Here is a 20,448-nt window from a genome sequence, read left to right as displayed (position 1 = left end):
ACTGAAGGGTCCCAGGTTCTATTCCGGTCAAGGGCATGTACCTTGGTTTCGGGCACATCCCCAGTAGGAGGTGTGCAGGAGGCACCTGATTGATGTTTCTCTCTCATCGATGTTTCTAACTCTCTAACCCTCTCCATTCCTCTCTGTAAAAAATCAATAAAATATTTTTTTAAAAAAAGAAAAAGAAAAAGAAATTGCCTTAGGATTTAACTCTGGCAAGTCATCCTGCAGATTTAGCCATGACTGTTTTTATGACTATAATTTCCTTAATATGAGGCCTCAGTAGGTTTCCACCATCATAAAACCCTTTTATACTTTTAAAAGCAGGATTGAAATGTTTTCATAATTTTATATCTTGATTTCACTTTGATACGTTATTTCTATCTTTAGATTATGTTAAGTAAATATTGTAGAAGAATTTGAAGTTATATAGCAGAAAAACTATTATACCACCTCAGAAATTTTAACTAATAGATATGTTTCCAAATGCAAAGTGAAATATTTACAGTAATCTTTTAAAGTAAATAAGGAAACCATTTTTTTCTAATTACTTGAATACTTTACATAAAGTTGCTTATGCACTTTTGTTTGAATTCACAAATTTATAGTATCTTTGAGTGGACATTGTTTAGTCAGAACTTTTTTAGGAGCATAGAATAAAAGAATCATGATGAAACTGCTGATGAAAAAAGAAAAATAAAGAAAAGAGGAAAGAAGAATTTTACTGTTTTCTGTTAGCTTACGGCATGGTGGGTACAGATGCTCAAGCAATAACATCAGGAGACTTTCTCCATATCTAGGATCTCCTGCTTCTTGGGTCAGTGTCATGCTGAGGCAGGCTCTTTCCACATGGTGGCAAAGATGGTTATAAGACACTCCAAGTTAACATCATCTTTATTGTGTGTGATCTTTGAAGGAGAGAGGTCCTCTCACAGTATCTGTACTGAATCTCAAAAAAGATTCTGATTGGCTTTGCTTTGGTCATGTGCTCACCCCTGATCAAGCTGTGGATCAAAAGAACAGAGTTCATTGAAAGGCCAGCCTGGTTTGCAAGCTCATCTTGTGGTGAGGGTGGTAGGCCCCATTAGATTGTGAAGGGAGAGTTTTCAAAAGAATTGCCAGTGGCAGCGAGGCAGGTAAAAACAAATGTTTACTAAAATATGCCTTTTGAATAAAAATATTTTCCAAGAAATTTAATTTCCAAATAATTTAAAACAATTTAAATAAGCATCATACTTTAAAAAAATTAGAAATACATTCAGAACTAAATTACATTTTGGATAATGTTATGTTTTCTTTGAATCTCAGTTTTATCATCTGAAACCATGGGGATAATGATTACCTTCAAAGAGATCATGCAGATTAGAAGAAATGATGTAATTGATAATATTTTATAAACTATAAGATAACATCAGTGTTTTTATGAAATATGATTTATAAGAAAATCAATTCATAAAGAAAGCATAAGTTACCTATGTCAAAGATGGGAAAGTCTCTCTCTTACAAAATGTATTCATTATACTTGTTGTGGTTTTTCCTAAGGAATCAGTACTTGAATACAACACACGTTTATGCTTTGTGACAAGATTTTGTTGATAATGATGGGAACAACAATGATGACAATAGTAGTGATGATAGGCTCAGATAGCTACTCAATAAATTCTTAGAGAATTAAATGTACTGCTAGATTTCTAAGGAGTGAAAAGGCAAAAGTAAGCTAGTTTGATGAGAAAACCAGAAGCAGATAGATGGCAGACAGAGTAGAGTAGCTGGTCTTAAGTTTGGGCTGAGCTGAAATACTCTTTGATACCAGTAGATTAATGACCAAGGTGCTGTTGAGATGATCACTCCTCAGAAACATTTTGCCAGTAAAATTATCTTAACTACCGACTGAAAGGAAATAAAGAAATGATTTATGTATGATTCAGTTTCATCTGCTATGTATGAGCACAACATTTTGAGAGAATAAATTAGTCTGTTTGAATCATCTTTACACTTCCTTTTAGTAAAGAACTCATAGTTGGTTAAATGGCCAGCACTATTTCAGACAGAAAGGGGAAAAAAAAACAGTAAAAAGAGACTGCTTTCAATTCTATATTGAAAGCCTTATCCAGGCACATCACAGGAATAAATATATCAAGATAAAAGTGTATGAAAAGTGAAAGTATTTCTGGAATCACTACCAATATAAATACTAAAATTGCTCACACAGCTTGATCTGGCAGATTATAGAAATGGAGAAAAGAAAGCAATATATGACAACTAAAATGGCAGTGGTATAAAATATAATTGTAGAAAACCGTCTCAGAGTTGCAATCTTATGTCTAATATGTCTAATATGTTCCATAAAGTACTTTGCTGCACTGCCACTGCTGAAACTCAGGCTCTTCCTCATGCTGCCCCTCAGTACTGTGAATGCACTCTGAGGAAAGGACCACGATTGATGGATTGGTAAAGCCCACAGGCCTCCCCTAGCCTCCTTAAGCATCCCCCTTTTGGGGCCCCATTGACCTTTTGACATTGAGTTTAAACTGTGGTTTGTTTGTCTGCCTTCTCCGCTAGTCTGAGATTTCACTGACACTTTTTTTTTTCATTTTTGTGACTTTAATACTCTGTACAGTATCTAGAACATAGTAGATGCTCCAAAAGTGTTTATTGAGGGTATGAACAAACAATAATAACAGAAAACATTTATTGGCCTACTGTGTGCCAAGCACTGGTCTTTCTCATGTAATCCTCAGAGTAATCATCACAACAAGTGAAGTATGTACTGTAATCACGTGCATATTTCAAATGAAAAAATAGAGGCTCATAGAAGTTAGTTGCCCAAGGTCATACTAGCACAGTGAATGGGTTCAAACCCTGCAGTCTGTCTCCAGAGCCTGTGCGCTTGCCTATTCAGCTGTCACTCAGTTAACTGTCAGTGTCATTGGATACACAACTCAGCAACAAATACTTTAGAAAGTTCTCCCTCCATTCCATATGAATGACACAGACATTTCCCAGAGAAGATCTAGTCTGACCCCTTTGCTAAGTTGAAATAATCAAGGAAATGGGGTAATCAAGTAATCAAGTTTTCTCATTGTCTGAAGATTAAACAGAAACCTCTATTCTAATTAAAAATCATGTTGTGGACAATGGTCCTGAGTCTCCTTTTTTTGGCTTTAATGAAAAAAGATTAACCTTTTCTTTGATTTCTCAATCTAAACAATGGCATCCCCATTTGCTAGCAAGAGAATCTAAAGAAGGTTTAGGAGACTGGGTTACTAACTCCAGGGGTGTTCTGCAAGGCTTTTGCTTTAAATAGAAAAAATATCCTCTTTCCCTACTGGTCTTCTTATGGTTTGTTATCAAGTGAGATAACAAAAAGCCCATTACTGCCCTGGCTGGTGTGGCTCAGTTGCATGGAGCATTGTTCCGTACACTGAAAGGTTGTAGGTTTGAGTCCTAGTCAGGGCACATACCTAGGTTGTGGGTTCGATCCCCAGGTCAGGGTATTATAGGAAGGTAACCAATTGATGTTTCTCTCTCTCTCTCTCTCTCTCTCTCTCTCTCCTCCTTTCTCCCCCCCCCCTTTCCTTTCTCCCTCTCTCTCTTTTCCTCTTCCTTCTGCTGTCTCTAAAGATCAAAATCAATAAGCATTCCCTCCAGTGAGGATTTTTTTTAAAAGCCCATTACTACTTTTGTACATTTTCTTGGATTCTAGTTCATTGAGGTTTAGTACCATGAGTGACTTATGTACCAACCTTAAGATATGAACCTTATTTTTTTAAATGTAATTTAATATAACACCTCAGATTTTTATCTCTCTATATAAAAGGCTAATATGCTAAGTGTCTGGCCGTCCAACCAGTTGCTATGACGCACACTGACCACCAGGGGGCAGACGCTCAATGCGGGAGCTGCCCTGACGCACACTGGCCATTTACAGAGAAACAGCATCATGGACCTGGTGCCAACAAAGCAACATTCGGCTTCTCCCAAGTGGGACACAGGGCCCGCCACCACCCCAGAGCGACAGCCCGCCAAATCACAGCCAATGCTGCTGAGAACCCATGGCACAAAATGTGGCCCACAGCCCAGCCCAGCCTGGAAACGGTGGCTGTGGGTGCTGGGTAATGTCATCATGTAGCAACACCCGGCTTCCTCTCCTTAGCGACTAGCCTCCTTGGAGTGTCTTCAGCCCAGGAACACGACTTGCTTGATAGCCAGGTGTAAACATTTCACACTGTAACCAAATGTCTGTGAAGTGTTTTCCCGTGCCTCATCTCATTTGATCCTCACAGAAGTCCTGGAGTAGGTAGATAGGAGACTCGGTGGAATCCTATTTTCTTTTCATTAGCTTCCCTCTGAGATTCATCAGTCTGTTCCATGTTTTCATGCCTGTGCATTGAGCGTCTGCCCCCTGGTGGTCATTGTGCATCATAGCTACTGGCCGGTCAGCCGGTCAGCCGGTCGTTTAAGCTTTTATATATAGAGATAATGATGTGAAGGTATCAAACCCTGGCATTTAAGAGGTGGATGGATTGCCTGAAAGCACACAGCTAGAGAGGGTAAGGCCAGAACCAGAGCTCTGATTGTCTAACTTCGGCTTAGTGAGGGAAGCCACTTCAGTGTTAGTGAAGCCTTTAAGAGTCTGGACAGATTCCTATTAGCCAGACATAGGATTGAATCTGATTCTAACTGTGTGACTTTTGGCAAGTTTGCTCATCTAGAAGAGGAGAATAATAATACCTTCTACTTCACAGGGTGTTTATAAAGAATAATTCAGAGGGTTTAGGCAGAATGCCTGGCATATGATAAGCAGTCAAAATGTTATTTCTATTATATGATTTCTCTTCCACTTTTGTTTGGATCATGAAATCATTGTGTTCTTGACCTTATGCCTTAGGTTTCTTCCATGTCTTTCATAAACATGAAGAGGAAGTCATAATATATTGTATTTTATCTCAAAGGGGCACTCAAAACTACTAAGCAATCTTTTCTTATTTCTTGCTGATCTCAGTTTGCATGCCCTACTGTAGCTCTTCTAAACCACCTCCTCCTCCTCCACCCTGAAGTCTCTAAGCCCTCGCTGTATTCATCACTGTCAGCAGATGGTCATATATTGTAATTTGTTTGTTAAAGTTTGAGATCATGTGCCCTGAACTCCTTTAGTGTCCCTATACTTCATCTGATTTCTCATCCTCTCCTCTGTCTCAGATAGAGTGACTTGTCTTATGTCCCAGGGCTCTTGAAAATGCCTCTTTTTGTTCCTGTGGAATGTTGCTCCAACACTTTTTCTCTCCCTCATTTGCCCTCTTTGATTTCCCCACCTCTCTAGGCTCAACTACTCTCAGTTCTCCTGACCAGGCCATGTGCTCCCCTCTGCCTCTATATCTTTGCACAAACTGCTCTGCCCCCCAGAAATTTCCATTCTCCAGGCTCCTTCAAGCTTCAGCTCTAGCATTACTTCCAGGTTGGCTGCCCTTCCTACACATCCCATAACCATCTATAAACCCATGCCTCCACCAAGTGACCATGAGCTTCCTATGGAGAGGCCCCATGTCTGAATTCCCAGCGCTACTACACTGCTTAACCCTTCATAGACACCAATACATGTTAGTGGAAGAAAGGGAGATCTACAAATAAGCATATGTCTTTTCTACAATTTAAGAATAAACTCCTCTTTACCCTGGGTTGCCTTCCTCTTGTCATTCCTTTAACAAACATTCTACTTCCTCATCACACATTCCCTTGCAATTTAGTGTCCAAAACCACTATTGAATCTACTGAACAACTACTCCTGAAGGTCACCAAAGAGCTTACGTGTGGACCACATCCTCCTTCTTGAGCCTCTCACCTGGCCTGGCTTCTGTGACTATGAAATACAGGTTTGCTTGATGCCTCACTAAACTTACCTTTATTAACTCCTTCACTGTTTTTCCCAAGATTTGGTTCATTTGTCTTCTCTTCTTTCACCTTGTCTCTCCATGAACATACTCTTGGGTTTAACTGTCATGTTTATGCAGATAACATGCAAAGTTTATTTGTAGTCAGACTAGCATCCCAGTTAGTCCAGCAAGGCCGAGTGCTGAATATTCATTTTTTCTAGTGCAGAGATGGCAGATACTTGGCACTCACGCTTCCATTTGCCACTGTCTCACCCAAGATGGATATTGTCTCAACCAAGACCAGTTGTGCCCATTTCCTGGAAAGGGCAGGCTTCTCAGAATCCTTTCCTTATTCTCCTCTATTGTTTGACACAAATGCTGTGTCTGCTTGGAATTTTCATTCTTCACTTACTAGTATTCTGGACATCTACTTCCTGATGAACAATTTGAAACATACTAGTCATCCCTATATTAGAATATTTTCACACATTTCTCAAAATCATATCAAACTTAACATGTTTAGAACCAACTTATTATATTCCTCTGTCTTCAACCCAACTTCCTCCTACTGACTGCACTAGTTTTGTAACTTATTCCACTTTTTCCAAGATGACCACTAATCATCTTTGCCTTCTCCTTTGTACTCCACCAATTTAGGTGTCAGTTGTATTTATTTAAGTGTGTCTCTCATTCATTCCTTTCTATTATTTGGTGCCACCATCTTGGCTGGCCCTTGTTACCTGGTTATGGGCTGTTAGAATAGTATGTCATCTGGTCTTCCTGTTGCCAGCTTCTCCCTGCTCTAAGCCACCTTGCCTCCAGATCAGTCCTCCTAGAGCAGCGGTTCGCAACCCTTTGGCGGTCGAACAACCCTTTCACAGGGGTCGCCTAAGACCATCCTGCATATCAGATATTTACATTACAATTCATAACAGTAGCAGCATTACAGTTATGAAGTAGCAACGAAAATAATTTTATGGTTGGGTCACAACATGAGGAACTGTATTTAAAGGGCCAGAAGGTTGAGAACGACTGTCCTAGAGTAAAACCTGGGTTATATGGCTCTGCAGCCCAAAAGCCTTCAATGACTTGCTATTATCTCTTAAATAAAACCCCAATTCCTATAAAATTTAGTAGAGTATAATTATCTTTGATTTTTTTTAGTCCAAAAATATTTGGATTTTAGTTCTGGCTACTATATTTACCTTTTCTGTGACTTTGAACTTATCACTTAATTTTTATTCAGCGTGTATTTATATAACAGCTACTGTGTTCTAGACTCTGTGCCAGGTACTTGGGATATAGTGATGAGCCAAACAGACCTTGTCCTTTTTCTTCTGAACCTTACAACACTCAGACTTGTCGCTATTTCTCATAATCGTAGTAACCTAAGTACAGGCCATGCCTCCCTCTCTTGTGCTTTTAGCATTTGGTTTGTGCTATGCAGGGTATTATAATGCCATGTATCATAGTTATTTGCATATGTGTGTTATCTCAACCACATAGTAGGTTCACTGAAGGGTAGGGGCCATCTCCCATTTCCCATAGTACAAGCATGAATTCTGTTGATTTTTGTAGACCCAGGGTTAGACTTCGGAATCATTATAATATCTTGTATGTTTTAGATGCTCCCATTGTCTGTCAGATTTATGCATTAAAAGGGGGAAATAAATAAGGGCTATTTAGTTTCTATTCATTCTAATGCCTATCCTTCCAGCCTATGACCCGTCTATAATTATTGTAAGTAGAATTTGCAATGTTTATAACTTGTGTACATAAAAGTTTAAAAACTGAATCACAGAACACCAAGAACCTACAACCAAGATTACTTTATCCAGCAAAGCTATCATTCAGAATTGATGGTCAGATAAAGAGCTTCACAGATAAGGAAAAGCTAAAGGAGTTCATCACCACTAAACCAGTATTATACGAAATGCTGAATGGTATCCTTTAAGAAGAGGAAGAAGAAGAAAAAGGTAAAGATACAAATTGTGAACAACAAACATGCATCTATCAACAAGTGAATCTAAGAACCAAGTGAATAAATAATCTGATGTACAGAATGAACTGGTGATTATAATGAATCAGGGACATAGAAAGGGAATGGACTGACTATTCTTGGGGGGGAAAGGGAAATGGGAGATGCGGGAAGAGACTGGACAAAAATCGTGCACCTATGGATGAGGACAGTGGGTGGGGAGTGAGGGCGGAGGGTGGGGCGGGAACTGGGAGGAGGGGAGTTATGGGGGGGGAAAAAAAGAGGAACAAATGTAATCTGAACAATAAAGATTTAATAAAAAAAAAACTGAATCACAAATCCACTCTGCTTCTTAGTAGAAAATATTATTCATATGCATAAAACAGAATGTTAAAATAATGTTCTTTTTACTAAATAGCTTTTGAGTTGGCAATAAACAATATGCTGTTTTTCCCTGTGAAATAATTCTAGGACTTTAGTCCTGGAGGTTAATTTTATTTTATACATTTTCAGCTTACTGTTTTTATGTTCCCATGATCTTACATTAAGTTAAGCATTTGTCTATCCAAAAACAATAGGTCAACTATAGCTGAATTATAACCATACCTTTCATCTGCACACAAAATCCTATTATAAACAGCATGTGACCATTTGCTTCTAGAATTTATGATTGTTTTGTTCCAAAAGGAAGCTAAATTTAGCCTAGTAATTCTACATGCTCCCAAGGAAACAATGCCTGCTGTGATTTCTAGAATAAATGAATCTGAACCACAATTCCTTTACTTGACTGAAAATTTTGAATATCAACCTAGTCATCAACCACCGATATTAAACCACATTAAACAAACAGCAAAGGGGCAAGAACGAAATTTCTTATGTTTCTGACTTCATTGCTGAATGAGTCTAACTTGGTCGCACTATCATTCTTAATACAGAACATTGTTTGCATCTCATAATGGTTCTCTAAAATTACTCATTCTGGTTTGAGTTCTAAAATTAAACTATGTGGAGTCATGTCCAATGGCACAATGCATCTTTATACGAAACCAGCTAAAGTTTTTGTTTTCACCCGATGTAAAATTTTCAGTAAGGAAGCTTTGTTTCTAATAGCTTAACTGGTATAGTTCTTTCCATATCTTCTTTGTTTCTACTGACAACTAAATTGCTCTCTCCTTGTATGTGTTTTGACAGATAAACTCACCATGAAGGCCCCTACTGTGCTTACACCTGGCATCCTTGTGCTTCTGATTACCTTGGTGCGGAAGAGCGATGGGGAGTGCAAGGAGGCACTAGTAAAGTCTGAGATGAATGTGAACATGAAGTATCAGCTTCCCAACTTCACTGCGGAAACGCCCATCCAGAATGTGGTTTTACACAAGCATCACATTTACCTCGGTGCCATTAACTACATGTATGTTTTAAATGACAAAGACCTGCAGAAGGTTGCTGAGTACAAGACGGGGCCCAGGCTGGAACACCCGGATTGCTTCCCATGTCAGGATTGCAGCCACCGAGCCAATGTTTCTGGTGGCGTTTGGAAAGATAACATCAACATGGCTCTGCTTGTTGACACGTACTATGACGATCAGCTCATTAGCTGTGGCAGCGTCCGCAGAGGGACCTGCCAGCGGCACGTGCTTCCTGCCTACAACACTGCTGACATACAGTCCGAGGTACATTGCATGTACTCCCCACCGACAGATGAAGAGCCCAGACAGTGTCCTGACTGTGTGGTGAGTGCCCTGGGAACCAAGGTCCTGTTGTCTGTAAAGCAACGGTTCGTCAACTTCTTTGTGGGCAATACCATAAATTCTTCTTACCCTCCAGACTATTCTTTGCATTCGATATCGGTGAGAAGGTTAAAGGAAACTCAAGATGGTTTTAAGTTTCTGACAGACCAGTCCTATATTGATGTTCTACCTGAATTCCGAGATTCTTACCCCATCAAGTATGTCCACGCCTTTGAAAGCAACCATTTTATTTACTTTTTGACAGTCCAACGGGAAACCCTCAATGCTCAGTCTTTTCACACAAGAATAATCAGGTTCTGTTCCGTAGACTCTGGGTTGCATTCCTACATGGAAATGCCTCTGGAGTGTATTCTCACAGAAAAGAGAAGAAAGCGATCCCCAAGGGAGGAAGTGTTTAATATTCTTCAAGCTGCATATGTCAGTAAGCCTGGGGCCCATCTCGCTAGGCAGATAGGCGCCAACCTGAATGATGACATTCTCTATGGAGTGTTTGCACAAAGCAAGCCAGATTCTGCTGAACCAATGAATCGCTCTGCCGTCTGTGCATTCCCTATCAAGTATGTCAATGAATTCTTCAACAAGATCGTCAACAAAAACAATGTGAGATGTCTTCAGCATTTTTATGGACCCAACCATGAACACTGCTTTAATAGGGTAAGTCACACAGATTCCCCACTTACAAATGATGAGGTATAAAGCAGAATAGGTATCAGCCTAGGAAAGAATACCAATGGCTTTTGGGTGCTTGGTAAATGGTCTTAATCCAAAATATTTGTATATTCTTTCCAAGAAAATTTAGAAATTAAATCTTCATTTAAAAGTAAAATCACAGTTTGAGAAAAACTCAACGTGGTAATTAAAAGAAAAAATAATACATTTTTACAATTTGGGTTTGCATATTTGCCAACACTTCAGATTATTAAACTTATTTCTCATATAAGCTTGAGTAGTTCTGGTCAGATTTACACAAAGTTTAACACAACAGCAATTTCTATAAAACACAATTATTAAGATCTCAGTAGAGTCTTTACAACGTTTAAAAGGGCTTTTTCCTTATGAGGCACCATTTTCTCACTAATATGCAAATAAGTGGTCTATATTTTTGGCATTACTTTAAGAAACAACTAAGATCAAAACAAACCAAAAAATCTCTTCCAACATGTTGGTAAATGAAACATCTTCCAATGAGCTAATATACTTCTCTAACTAACCTGGGATGCTAGAGAGGAGATTTTCTTGCTCCCCAAATCCTTGCTATGTGTTTTTTTTTTTTAAATACACAAACAAACCCATATATTTCTTTTGAACATTAACTTTCACTAGTACAAATGTAAGTTGCCTTTACTGTTAATGTCTGGTTAAACAAGCTTCTGAGATGCCATTCTGACATGTGTTTTTCTGAGAAAAAGTTTAGGATCAGCGTTGAATCATACTTCTCCCTTCCCCCAAAAAATAGCCCTGAGAATGTTCATGATTAATTTCCATTTCTATTCTTTTTAAAATTTTTTTATTTTTCTATTAGAGTTTACATACCTTATTATATTGATTTCTGGTATACACCCGTGATTAGACATTACATAACTTACTAAGTGATCATCCCAATAAATCACGTACCATACATACCTATTAAAAATATGATTGACTATATTCCCAATGCTGTACTTTATATCCCCATTACTATTCTGTAACAACCAATTTGTACTTCTTAATTCCTTCACCTTTTTCACCCATACCCTCAAATCCCCTCCCATCTGGCAACTGCCAAAATGTTCTCTATATCCATGAGTATGTTTCTGTTCTGCTTGTGTGTTTATTTTGTTTTTTAGATTCAATTTTTGGTAGATATGTATTTTTTGCCATTTTATTGTTCATATTTTTATCTTTTTGTTTCTTCTTCTTAAAGAAGTCCCTTTAACATTTCATATAATACTGGTTTGGTGGTGATGAACTCCTTTAGCTTTTTCTTAACTTGGAAGCTCTTTATCTGACCTTCAATTCTAAATGATAACTTTTCAGGGTAGCGTAATCTTGGTTGTAGTTCCTTGCTTTATTTCATCACTTTGAATATTTCTTGCCAATTCCTTCTGGCCTGCAAAGTTTCTGTTGAGAAATCAGCTGACAGTATAGGAGCTCCCTTGTGATAACTAACTGCAACTGCTTTTCTCTTGCTGCTTTTAAGATTCTTTCTTTGTCTTTAACCTTTGGCATTTTAATTATGATGCGTCCTGGTCCTGTGTGGGCCTTCTTTGGGTTCCTCTTGTTTGGGACTCTGCACTTCCTGGGCTTGTACATCTTTTCCTTCACCAAGTTAGGGAAGTTTGCTGTCATTATTTTTTCAAATATGTTTTCAATATCTTGCTCTTTCTCCCTTCTTATGATACCTCCATGATGCAAACGTTGGTATGCTTGAAGTTGTCCCAGAGGTTCCTTACACTATCTTCATTTTTTTAATTCTTTTTTTTTTTTTGCTGTTCTGAGTGGGTGTTTTGTGTGTGTTTTTTTCTTCCTATATTCCAAATTGCTAATTTGATTCTCAGTTTCATCTACTGTACTATTGATTCCCTGTAAATTATTCTTCATTTCAGTTAGTGTCACTTTCATTTCTGATAGGTCATTTTTTATGCTGTTGAAGTTCTAAGTTCACTGAGCATCCTTATAACCAGTGTTTTGAACTCTGCATTTAGTAGGTTGCTTACTTCCATTTTGTTTAGTTCTTTTTCTATAGTTTTGTTCCGTTCTCTCATTTGGGACTTGTTTCTTTGTCTATACTCATTTTGGCAGCATTCCAATCTTGTGGAGTGGCCTAATGTAGTAGGTGTCCTATAGGGTCCAGTGACACAGCCTCCTTGATCACCCAAGCGGGGCACTAAATGTATGCCCTCTGTGTGGACTATGTACACCCTCCTCTTGTAGCTGAGCTTAGATTGCTGTTGGCATGTCAATTGGAGGTATTCACCCCCAGGGCAATCAACTGCAAGGACTGGCTGCAACAACCAACAACCAATTTTCAACAACAGTGGAGAATCAGCTGTGCAGGGGCCCACCCCACAGAGGAGCACTTACTTCAGCGGGCCTCTGGTGCCAATTGAGTCCACCCCTTGAGTGTGTCACTTATGCATGTGGTTGGGTGTTGCTTTAATGTGGTCTGAAACTGTTCACTAAATGTGCTGGGGTACAGACCAAGGTCAGTCACTGCTTGTGTTCTTTGTGTTCTTTCTGGAGCCACCTGGCATAAGCTACAATGTGATCTGCAGATGGCTGCTAATTTTGCTGGACTTGGAGGTGCCCAGGTGAGGCCAAATGCTGGAAAAAAATGCTGGCTGCTACTAGTGCCAGGCCTGGGGCTACTTAGCTCGAGGTACAGGGCACACTGAGGCCAGATGCTGCTTGTTTGAGAGATTTTAGGAAAATCTGAAGCATGAGCCAAGACAGGCCATTCATATGGAAAAGCCATTGGAAACTTCTTGGGTGGGCCCCAAAGTTGGGTTGGCCCCAAAGTTTGGTGGGGCTGGGTCTCAGGGAAACACCAGGGCAGGGCAAACAGTGTGAGCCAGGTTGTTGGAATCTCAGATGTGGAGCCCGCCTACTAGCTCTGTGGGGGTGAATGGCTTATCAAAGAAACAATGGCCTCTGCCAGCACTTCTGTCTGGGATAAAGCTGACTCCTCCCCAGCCCTTGTCCTGATAACGGACTCCCCATTTGTCTCTAGTGCTTTTTGAGCTTCTGCCCCAGCGCTGAGGGAGTAAGTCTGAGTAAGTCTGTGCACAGGCCTTTAAAAGGAACTGCCTGGGACTCCAGCAGCCCTTGGTCTTCCTCAGCCTTAATCCCTGCTGGTATTTTACAGCCAGAAGTTATGGGGACTTTTCTTCCTGGCACTAAAACCCTGGGATGGGAGGCCTGGTATGATGCTGGGACCCCGTTCTCTTCAGGTGGGACTTCTGCAGTGGACATATCCCTCCTGATTTTTATCTGCCACATGTGATTGTGGGACCAGCCTGTTCTGCTTCTTCACCCCTCCTACCAATCTCCATGTGGCTTCTTCTTTACTTCTCTAGTTGTAGGACTTCCATTCAGCCAGATTTTAGGCAGTTCTGGATGATGATTGTTCTGTATTTTAGTTGTAGTTTTATGTGGTTGTGGGAGGAAATGAAGATCACATTTACCTATGCCATCATCTTGACCAGAAGTCCCTCTTTTGGATCTTGACATCAGTCATGGGCTTCCTATTTAAATATATAGTGCTCTACCAAGTTCTAGTTTGGCACTTTTTATCTGGTTGGTATTTGATATTTATAAATATAACTATTTTTGATATATGATTATTTATATTTACATGAAATGGTATTTTCACAGGAAGGATTAGGAAAATTGTTTGTTACTTTGATTCAGATATACCTGGGGATTTATCCTGCTAGTCATCACATCATTTGATGCCCAAGAAAGAGCACCAAATTTGGAGTTCATTATGGCTTTAAGCTTTTTTGGTTTGTACCCAGATTTGAATATATGGACCCAGCTATGGCCCCTAACATAATAACCACTAATTATTGTAATTGAATCAACAGATAATAAGCTTTCCTCAAGACAATTTGACTTTAGAAAAGCATATCTCATCCTAACAGTTTTCAGTCTAAGTAATAAAGGTTATAATTGCAAGCAGGAAGAACATTAAACATGTCCTTGGTGAAAAAATGTAAGTAATTTGCTGAGGTGTACCAAGGGCATATGAATTCAGAAACATTTGGCTCACTCTTGCTGAAATGTCTGGGATGCTTTCCCAGATAGGAACTTTAAGTAATTTTTTTATAAAGCTAGAAACTTCTGAGAAAATGAATTCATCTTTCGGTGAACTACAGACATAACTGTTCTCTTTCCCCTTCCACAGTCTTGTGAATATACATAATGTGCATACATATATATCCCAACCAAGACTTATTTCTCCATGCAGATGTTTAATACATGTTGCAAACTTTGTAAGAAGTAATGAGATTCTCATGAGGCTGCCCCTTTCATTCACTAGAAAATATGAAAAAAAATGAAAGGAAACAAAAAGACTTTCAGAAACCTGGAATTAGGAAATAAAAGTGTAATATGAGTAGCATTCTAGAGGAAACACTTGTCCTGCATCCTATAAATTGCTTTAGAAACACAAGTTTAAAAGTGTCTAGTAGGAACTACTCCAGGGCCTCTCGAGCACATGAGCTATTTAAATCTTGTTCTCTTAAAAATTAAAAAGAGACAACTTATGAGGGTATGTTGATATCTTATTATTTATTTTGTTCATGTTAAAAGTATTTATCAATTCTAAAATTCTCAAAACACAGCTGAACTTTATCTTACCCCTTTGGCTTTCGTAGTGTTCCAAGGGGAACAAAAAGGCAGGATTATTGAATGGAATTCAGGTCAGTTTTATTGCCATGGAAAAATGGCCAAAACGGACCAGCCACACCTGAAACCATTATCACTCCCATCACAGAAATTCTTGTGGGAAACAAGATAAAACTTGCCAACATAATCTTCTTATAAGGGAAGCCAACTTTTACACTGGCCAAATTTCATAAAGATAAATGCCTTCAAACCTCCTCTATTTACTTGCCTGTTTATCTTCTCTGGTTTCTAAAAATCAAAATTATTTCAATAATGAGACTACTTACATTCTCAGTTTTGTATACGCATTCATTCCACACACAAAAACAACACCTCAGATTGTTCCAGTAATCAGCATATAATCAGCATAGAGTGAGACACCTAGAACCATTATTCACAGGAAAAAACAAAATGACTTACAAGATCAAACTAGTTTGGAGAGACTCTAAGCAATAAAATGACTCCATTTTGTCTTGGCAAATTTACTTGGCAAAATATCAGGTGACCTATCTAACAACTGCTTGGAACTGAGTTTCTATTTTTGGCATAAAGTTTGGTGAATAGACACATATTGTAGTTTTATTAATAACATGACTAATCAATCAGATCTTTATTGAGGGATTGTTGTGTGGTCTGTAGACAATGTTAAGAAAGACTCTGCAAATCACCCTACTCAGGGAGATAGATACAGAAATCCAATTAGTGCCACTTGTGCCAATCACACCCAGGGACTGATGAAGTCAGAAGAATAAATCTCATTTTGGTGCATCGGCAAAAAGCTGAGGAGTATTCTATGGGGACCCTCCACCAAGACCTCACCTAGAATTCTTGCCTATGGAAAACAGTTCTCTGCCTCTGGAGCATGCCCTCACCTTCGCCCCTTCTTTCCCTGGCACACTCTGTCTGGAGCACATCTCCGCCCTTCCCTTCCCCCTCTTCTTCCCCCAGTCACATGACCTTTGCTTTTCTCTCCCCTGAGCTCCAAGGGCTTTTTTTTTTTTTTTTTTTTTTTACCTCTGTAACTTATTTTCTGAGCCCATGCAGCCTAGCTGGCTCACCTTTTCTACCTCTGTGACTTTCTAAATAAATGTTGTCTTATAATTAGGGGGGGGTGGTGGGAGAAAGAAAGAAAGATGTGGCAGTAACTCCTCTGAGGCTTCTGCCCAGTCCTCAAGTGTGAGCACAGCCATGGTGAGGTGTCTGGCCCTCCTTGAGCTTTCCTTCATGTGAAAAAAGAGTTTATAGTACCATTGAACCTCAACTTCCTGGTTCACAGGTCAACCTCAACCTCCTTGTTCATAGTTCACGGCTCAATCAATGAGTCACACCAGTGGCCAGTTGGTATTATTTCTTTTAAATAGATATTTTGTCATTTTTGGCCAAACAAAATACACTATTTACAATTAATTTGAAAATGAAGAAGTCTACTTATTTTAGGTCTGGGACCATTTTGGTTATAAAATCTTCTCATAAACATGTTGAAACCTTAAGTTTTATTTTAATTTTTTAAAATATTCCTGATTTTTTGTTATAGTGTATGAATTATTTAGTACTTGTCATCTGAATTAATAAACACAAAGAGCATAATGTGTTTAAGACTGTTTTTCAAATATAAAAGGTCTGACTTTAAGAAGAATTATACCATGTGAACATTTCATCTTTTCATGAAAGTGTTAAATATTGTAAGAAAGCTGATCTTTCTCATTCTTATCTTTACTATGATGTATTTATTGTAACACAGAAATGAATGAATGTGGATTGCTGTCAACTATAAACACTTCTGTATATCAGCATTTATTGACCACCTACTGTGTGCACATCACTACTGGCAAAATTTTTAAGGCATTGTTAACATTAAAGAATAACTATTTAAAAATTGCCTTCAAATCTGAGCCTTGTAATAATGTAGATTTAAGTTATTTTTGTTTTACTGGATTTATTAAAATTTTTAATTTTACCTATGTGAAAGCTCTTTACTGACGGACTTTACATTTTAAAATTATCCATGGCTGTTTTAAATTGTCTGTAGTGATTTATAAGGTTGTAGTTAACTCATTTATTTAAAAGACAATTATCTGTCAATATAAGGCATTTTTAAATAGCAAGATAGTGCTTGTCTTTGTTATTCATCTGAGTGCAATCCACAAGCTGCATGGCAAAATATGTATTATGTAAATAAACTGGCTTACTATAAAAACAAAACAAAATGGGTTTATATTACAGGACCAGACAAAGAGAGTGCTAGGGAAGGGTCTCCTAAATGTAGGGGTCCAGGAGGCTATCAGGCCTGGCTTGTTTGTTTAAGATCACTCATGTTGCTTTCCCCCTCTGACATTTTGTGAAACACTAGCTATACAAACTCTATATACATATTCTCATATTGATGACATCCCTAAAGCCCTCTTTTGAGTCATCTAATAGTTTCCAGAGCACATCATTCTTACCTCTAAGTTATCTGTGCTTCACATATGAGGCTGTTTCTGGAAACTTATCTCAAGCCACAAATATCCCATTCATGCAATATTAGTGTTATTATATCAGTTGTTCTCTAAGAACATAGTCCTGTCTTCATAACGTAACCATTTTCTGTGTCACATTTGAAAGTGATTCTTAAAGGGTTTGTTTATAGTGACTTCCAACACTTAGATTTATGAAATTATACACCCACAAATGTCAAATATCTTAACCTCCTTAGAATTGATTGAAGTTGTTTTAGACTAATGCATAGTCCCTAAACTGCACATTATTATTCAAGATAAAGTAATTGAAAAAAATGCCCTGTAATATGGAGACTTGTAAAGCCCCAAATTTGGGTAGAAAAAAAGACTTATAGTCTAGTTGGGACAAATAGTATTAAAAATTTAGTTAATTTTAAGCATATTAACTGGTATCTCCAATAGTATCATATAGAGGATTTGTTGACATGACAATTATTTCAGGAAAAAAATAGAATCAGTACACGTTGGCCTAGTCTCCTACAAATGAGAATATTGAATAAAGGAATTTTTTAAATCCCCAAATCAGCAAAGATCCTGTTTCTGAAATTATAGTATACTTACTAAGAGAAGTAGAATAATACGTTTGGAAAGATTTTTAATTTAATCAAAGCTGAAATTAAAAAGGATTCTCTCGCCCAGAAAGTGCAATCATCATATCACACTGTTTTTTGTGCAATCTCATTATCAAAGTTTTATTCTATCTATAAGCCATTTGAAAGAGTAAAGTAGACTTGCAGCAGATATTTTCATCAACTTCTTGGTCATCTTCATGACCAATTATTAATCAGTTAAGTGAAAAATGCATCATTTGGTGCCAAATACACCTGGAGAGAAGTCCTGGCCTACAAGCTGGGTGACTTCTGCCACATTACTTAACTTCTTAGCGCCTCAGTCTCTTCATTTGTAACATGCAGATAACAACACATACTTCACTGGGTTTTGTGAAAATCTGGGATAATGTATATAAGGTACCTGGCACAATAAGATGACCATAATTTAGCTCTTTGGAGACAGCATGGCCTAATGGAACAAGACTGAAGTCAAAGAGATCTGGGTTCAAATCTGTACCCCACCGTTTTCTCTTTGGCCATGAGAGCATTATTTAAAATCTCTGAACCTGTTTTCTTCCATGCAGGACTATTGTGTGGACAAGTGCAACAATGTTTGTAAAAGATCTAAACTTAGTTCATTGCACATAATAAATAACAGCTATTATTGTAAGAAACACTTATATGAAGAAAGGCAGATTCCAATTATTGAATTGTGTTTGGAAGAGGCACATTCTGATTTTATTGATCATGAGGGTCTTTCTCTTTTGTACCAACCTGTTATGAGTGACCCACCTCCATAATGTTTAATTTGTGCAAGTCCTTCTTATAACTCAAAAGAAAGAAGAAAAAGGAGAGGTGGGAAGTGGTGGTGTTTTGGGGGTGGAGACAAAGACAGTTGAATCAGAAATGTACTATAGTCGAGCTAGAAGGTATAAAGTCTACTGCTTGCTCCCCAACTTTCACTTCCAAGCACTATAATATACTCTGCTTATATAATTTAAGTTATACTGTGCATTAAAGAACTTGCAGATAATGAAGTTTTAGAAAAACTTAAACTCACAGGTTGTTTTTATCAAGCTTTCTTGTTTGTAATTATCATTTATACTCAAGTGCAAAAAGTAGCCAACTGCTCCCCAAAATAAAGGAAACTTAAAGTAGTAATTTTCCATCTCCCTCTGAAAGAGTGGCAAAGTTAAAGGGTCACCGCTCAGAACCATCAAAGGAAGACAGCAACGTGATTAGAACAATTTTGTATGAAAACAAAATCAAAACAAGATGCAAACAAGGAACAATAGGAATAGGCAGAAACACACACAGTGATGTTTCTTTATTACTATTATACAAAGATGATAGATGAGTAAAATTGGGTTACATTTAAATTGTAATGGAAGAAAATAATTGCAGCCTTCTATCAGGAAACCACAAGGACCATTATTGATCTGTCATCCTCAGGACATGTCTCATAATATTTAATAAAATAAGCAAAGATGTATAACTCTTTATGGGCCGTATATCTATAATCTCCCACACCCCAACATTTGAACAGAGAAGATGGAATCAATGTTGCAAATAACATCCATGTAATTATACTGGTTTTGACATGCCTTATTTAAGCAATCTAGTATCTCCAGAAAATGCAGTTTGTATTAGGGATGAAAAATGTGAAGTTCGATTTCAGGGTTTTTTTTACTTCTTGTGCTCCGAAATGAGAGGATGTTATCCTACATGAAAAATGTTATTGAGGATTCTTTATTCTAGACACTAAATATCTTGGAGAAGCCAAATGTAATAGCTTAGCTACCAAAGCAAAACCTTGCAAGGAAGAAAATTCTTGAGGTATAAGGATTCAATATACTTTTTAAAAAATTCTAAGTAGAAATTCATTCATTGGACTTGATTCCTCTCCTTTTGTGAACTCTTCTTTACTCTCTGCCAGGCTTAGATAGTCACTGCTCCCTAACCTACTTACTTGAACTTTCCATGCTACCCTCCTATGAAAAGTAGCATATTGCATTATTTTATTAAAAAGAATTTTAAATTATGTTCTTTCCAGAATTTTGTAACACTCTCTGCGATCACTGGGCACACCCTGGGTATTAGAAAATGCGTTACTGAGTGAACCACTGATGCCTTTGCCTTTTTTTCTTTTCCTCCTAAGTAGTCTTTAAACCATTTCACAGCTTATTCACAGGTCTACCCTAGGAAAGAATGAAAAAGCAAAGGTATGATCTATACTAATAAAAGGGTAATATGCTAATTAGACCAGGAGACCTTCCAGATATCCTTCTGGACAAAGCCATAGTGGCAGGGTCGAGGCAGAGGCAGTTAGGGGTGATTAGGCCAGGAGGGGAGGGCAGTTGGGGATGATCAGGACGGCAGTGGGGCAGTTGGGGGCGATTAGGCCAGCAGGGGGGGCCAGTTGAGGGCGAG

The 20,448-nt window shown here is 38.2% G+C and overlaps 1 protein-coding gene across 1 annotated transcript in view; it reads left to right on the top strand.

The window, feature by feature from the left end:
- The window catches only part of MET (MET proto-oncogene, receptor tyrosine kinase), a 153,231-nt gene that overhangs the window by 32,977 nt on the left and 99,806 nt on the right, over positions 1-20,448 (top strand). The window contains exon 2 of the mRNA XM_005877701.2: positions 9,043-10,256. Within this exon, the coding sequence (XP_005877763.1) occupies positions 9,054-10,256 (1,203 nt within the window). The 5' untranslated portion in view covers positions 9,043-9,053. The remainder of the gene's footprint in view (positions 1-9,042; positions 10,257-20,448) is intronic.

The sequence above is a fragment of the Myotis brandtii genome, unplaced genomic scaffold (assembly GCF_000412655.1).
Source record: "Myotis brandtii unplaced genomic scaffold, ASM41265v1 scaffold529, whole genome shotgun sequence".
NCBI classification, from domain to species: domain Eukaryota; kingdom Metazoa; phylum Chordata; class Mammalia; order Chiroptera; family Vespertilionidae; genus Myotis; species Myotis brandtii.
Note: the sequence above shows the minus strand (reverse complement) of the source record. Positions and strands in the feature narration are given on the sequence as shown.